The 5,159-nt window shown below is 39.7% G+C and overlaps 1 protein-coding gene across 1 annotated transcript in view; it reads left to right on the forward strand.

Annotated features, from left to right (window-relative positions):
- Positions 1-298: 298 nt before the first annotated feature.
- Positions 299-5,159, forward strand: part of btr12 (bloodthirsty-related gene family, member 12) — a gene marked incomplete in the record, with an annotated part of 24,093 nt that continues 19,232 nt past the window's right edge. The window contains 4 exon segments of the mRNA XM_035675781.1: positions 299-320; positions 2,179-2,642; positions 3,412-3,603; positions 3,758-3,853. Of these exon segments, the coding sequence (XP_035531674.1) occupies positions 314-320; positions 2,179-2,642; positions 3,412-3,603; positions 3,758-3,853 (759 nt within the window).

The following is a 5,159-nucleotide window of genomic DNA, read 5'->3' on the forward strand; positions in this document are numbered from 1 at the left end:
ACTTTAAAGGCTCACCTATAACTGTTATACTTGCCCCAGCATTCATTAAGTTGTTGACTCTTTTCAGGGAAACATTTATTCAAATGCAGAAAACCCAGCAGGTCCTTTTGGTTTAGGGGTTTTGCATAACTACAATCAGAGTGTGATAACAGAAGGAGGGAATGTGTGTGGAAGTCTGGGTGTGTTGCACTGAAAGTGGGAGGGGCCACTTCAAGTTTCAGGAAGAGTGCGGCACCTATCCGTGTGTGACTCACAGCAAAGTACATGAAGTACATGAAGTGAAGTACTGCACTGCTCCACGTCAGAGGAAAACATGCAGAGTAAGTTTTAATTTATGTTCTTTATCTTACCTCTTCCTAGGACATGTTACGCTTTGTGAATATTTTGTTAAGTACAGTTTTCTATAGAGCTACAGTATAGTGCCATATGTCCAGTTGAAGAATAACAAACAGAAAAGACAGCGAAACTAAAATACTAAATAACATTTGAGAAAACGTCTTTCCATCTCATATGTATTTGTTTTGTCTGGTCTTGTTATATAGATGATGTTCTGAAATGATGTTATACTGGCTGACATGTTTAAATCTTGTCTCAGTTGTCAGTGGCTGTTACATAGAAGAAAAAAACTATTAACCTACATGAGAATCAACACATTTATATAGAAAAAAACAGCACAAAAAATACATTTTACATCCATAAATACTGATTCTATAACATTCAGAAGCCTACTTTATACAAAGTGCTTTTTGGTTGTGGCTGGTTCCGTGAATATTCCCAGTGTGACTTTCTTTTTTTTTTTTTTAAACATGAGCAGGTGCTCTCAGGTAGAAGGTCCTGAGTTTCTGCATTCCTCACATAGTTTCTCACCCACCAGTGGAAGAAAAGACGCCCTTAAATACAGTTCCTATTTGTGTTTGTGTGAAAAGGCTTTGTGTTCTCTGGTACTAAATATCAGATAACTTGGGGAGGAAAACGTTGTTATCTCATCATGTAGCTTTTCAAACTAATCTTTCCACTTCTCTTGTCAAAATGTGGTGTTTTTGTGTTCCTGTTTGTTTACACATTCACTTATCACCTCTCCAAGTGGTAGTCACCATCTCTCTTATGCTCCCTTCCCTACTAATCTATGCTGTACGATAAAACAGAACAGACAAAATGCAGTAAATTGTCAAAACAGGTTCTTAAAGTTACACTATTATGATTTCATTAGCCCTGGAGAATCCCACTATTTCCTAATATTTCCTGTCCCTATCTTTACATGTCACCTGTGAACTGTTTTGAGTTTTAAAATTACGCAGGGAGGTGGGGGGGAAGAGGATTTGAGGGTGTTATATCTTTGTTTCAGTACCTCAGATAAGACATAGACTATATTAAATTGTCTCAACATAAACTATACACTCCCTTTTTATAATTTAACCAAGTTACATTTGTATTTTGATGATTTTACACGAAACAACCTCATTACACTAATCACTTTTTCTCTCCTCTGTGACTCTTTATGACTCGGCTCAAGCACCAAAGTAACATTACCAGATTATGTCTGTACACACGCTGACCTTTGACCCTGTAGTCAAGACTGAGGGCAACACAGACACCACATATCCCCAGCCAATGTCATTATGAAGCATGAAGATTTTGACTTTAATTACACACAACATTTTGTCAGTCTTTCTCACTGAGCACTAACACCATGACTTATTTTACTTGTTGTATAAGCATTTTTTTGAGGGTGTGTAAATGACTGTGTTGATATATCTAGTTTAAAAAGGGACAACACATCACTATTGAGGTTTTCCTCTGTCCAATATCAGCACATGTATCCCGACTAACTGTCAGATTGTGCACGCAAAAAACATCTACTGTGAGTCATTTTTAGTCAAATATTAAATCATGTTTTTCTAAGTGCAGCTGCTAACCTGCTGTCCTGAAGGCCGTTTTACAGCAATTCACACTTCAGTTCATGTCTCATGATGCAGACATAACCTGTAAAATGTGATCTTAGTAACTCATAAAGGTGTGAACAGCCCTCTTTGTTGGGTCACGAGACATGTCAGAGGCCACACAAATCCTTTCTTGATTTAGTATTTCTACACATAGATCAGTTTGTTTAAACCTACCTAAAAACTTGTGCATGTAATCTTAATCATGTGCCTTCAATTTGCTCCCTCTCTCTTCCAGGCTTAAGCCCTGCGAGAGGCCGGGTCCTCTCTGAGGAGCAGTTCAGCTGCTCCATCTGCCTGGAGGTGTTCGTGGAGCCCGTCTCCACACCCTGCGGCCACAGCTTCTGCAAAGCCTGCTTGCAGGGATACTGGAACCACAGCAAGAAGTTCACCTGCCCCATGTGTAAGAAGAGCTACTCCAAAAAGCCAGAGATGAGTGTCAACCGGGTCCTGGCTGAAATCTCCACCCAGTTCCAGGGGCTGGTGGTGGGCGGAGGGGCCGGGGCTGGGTCACGAGGATCCACGCTGAATCTAAGCTCAGACACAGGCCATGGGGGCTCTCCGGGGCCCGACACTGGGGAGTTTGCCCAGACTGGGGACGTCCCCTGTGATGCCTGCATTGGGAGGAAGTTAAAGGCGATGAAGTCTTGTGTGAGCTGTCCTGGGTCATTCTGTGAGACCCATCTCAGACATCACAAAAAGGTCAGTTTTTCCTTTTTATTTTATTATTTCTTATAATGGAATATTTTTCTACTTAATCACTTTTTTATTTATGTACTTGAACCCAAAACTTGGCAGTGTTCAAATTAAATAAAAATGGAAAGCACACTATTTACACAGTTTGACATCACGTATCTTAAATTCTTCTGTAGTCACATCATATATAATATATTATATATTGATATATTTAGATCAAACATGTATTTGTAGGAGTGCAGAGTGTTAGATGTCTCGTGCATAATTTGTATATATTCCCCTCTAATTCATCATAATATATTTAGGTATTTTTGATATCGTTTGGCTTGAACTAGATACTGTGGGATAGAAAATGGTTTTCTGTACAACATGAGTTTACAGTGATGCACCTAAGGACTAAAGGTTATACCATAAGATAAAGCCAAAGTCAAATATCAAATAACTATGGTCATCTCAGGACTCCTGCTCACTCATCACTCCTTGGATAACTATCATTGTTTTTGACTCTTAAATGCATTCATCAGTGTTTTTGTCTGTGAAAGGTAAGTTGAACATGCAAGTTTGTTCCAGCAGTAGTCTTTCTTGAACATTTCCTAGTTCAAACAGCCTGCTACTATAAGCCTCCTTGCAGATTCGCTGAATGTACTCACGGTTAAAAAGTCTTCTTCACAAGCAAATCACTGGCTCTGGGTAGATTATCCTAGCAAACCCCAGTCCTGAGTTTGTTATTCCTACATTTGCCCATTCAAATCCTCGGCCGTCTTCCTCCATGCAGGTGAAGACTCTGATGTCTCATCGTCTGATCGAACCCACCTTCCACCTGGAGGACAAGATCTGTAAGAAACACGAACGTCTCCTGCAGATTTACTGCCGCACGGACCACACCTGCGTCTGCACAGTCTGCGCCGAGGCCACACACAAATCCCACGACATTGTTTCCACTGACCATGAGTTTAAGAAGAAGATGGTGAGCTGATGGGCTTTAAGCTTGACATTTAACTGTATGGGAGCAGGTTTCAGGCCTCACTGACAGTTGCAAGGACTTTAATGCGATTTTCATGGTGTCAAGCTTTGTCAGTGTTGATTTCAGTCAAGCCACAATCCTGATTTTCTTCTTACAGAGTATTGTGAGCAAGAAGAGGTCAGAGCTCAAACATTTGATAAAAGAGAGAGCCAAGAAACTGGAGGAGATCAAACAATCCATCAAGGTCATCAAGGTGAGTCGGCTGAAGTCTAGTAGAAGAGTTGTAAACCAAGATCTCAACTGTGGGTCTGAACTTGTGAGTGTGCGTTATTAGAGGCCAAGGCAACATAGGTGACAAAGCATAGAGGATGTTTGAAAGTTTTGGTGTCAATTTTCAGTTCTTTAAAGTATAAAACTAGCTTTTTTTTATGAGATAAAAAGCCCCTATTTGATCAAATCCCGACAGATAATTTCAAGAGGAAAAACAGGACTTAGAATCATGTCTCACAGACACGTATCATCTTCTTTGTTGTCAGGAATCCATTAGAAAACACAACAGATTGTTTAATGTCAATCTGTTTCTCCAGAGCTCGATGGAACAAAAATGGAGACGTGTGGTTGTAAACAATGAACTTGAACCAATCAGTTTTCCTTCCGGCATTTAGCAAATTATGATGGTGGCTAAATGACATTTTAAAATACATTTTCATAAACTATTGTGTATATAACATTTAAATATAACAGATGGGACTTAGTGGTATAAAGATGCACAACATTGGTTAGTCCAAAATAGGCAGCAACAGTTTGATGGCATTAAAAGAGGATTGGTCTCTCTAGGAACTGAAACTGTCTTTTTAAAAAAGCTAAAACTAGCTTCCTTTAACCAACCTGTATAATATTAGTGAGTTATATAATACATGTGTAAAAAAAAAAAACTGCATCTTATCAGAAGTGGAAATTGCCATGTATGTATCATATGTTTCAAAGTCTGTCCTGATCAGGCAGTCTGTTGTATTGCGGTTGTGGTTGTCCCTCATGTACTGCATGTTAAATATTAGCCCAGCCTTCTCTAGCGCTCCTCTCGTGCTGAAGCTCAAAAGCTTTATTTGCTCTTGCAAGAAGCAATCTGATCCAAGCAGGCACACAAAACGTGAGCAGACTGCTGTTGTTGGGATCTTGTTTCACTCACAGACTCCCTTTACTGTAGGTTTACCTTTTGCTTTGTTTTCGCTGCACCTCTTTGGTCAGGATGTCACCCAGAGCTTTCTCATACCTCTTGTGCTCTGTGTTAGTGAAGAGGGCGGCCTGCAAATGTGGTTTGTTTTTCTCTTGCGTATACAGACTCGGATCCACGTCTGTTGCCGTCCAACCGGTGTGACCAGTGTAAAACTTTCCCACACCCTGTTTTTACCTACAGCGTCATTACCTCAAGGATAAGAAATGAATACATGAAAGATTACCTGCTTTTGTTTGTTCATATAGGACTGTAATTGTAGTTGTAAAATGAAAAAAAAAACCAAGGAGATTAAACGAGAAACTATACTATATATATATATATA

Source organism: Morone saxatilis, unplaced genomic scaffold (assembly GCF_004916995.1).
Source record: "Morone saxatilis isolate NCDOM2014 unplaced genomic scaffold, NCSU_SB_2.0 Contig4, whole genome shotgun sequence".
In the NCBI taxonomy this organism is placed as follows: domain Eukaryota; kingdom Metazoa; phylum Chordata; class Actinopteri; family Moronidae; genus Morone; species Morone saxatilis.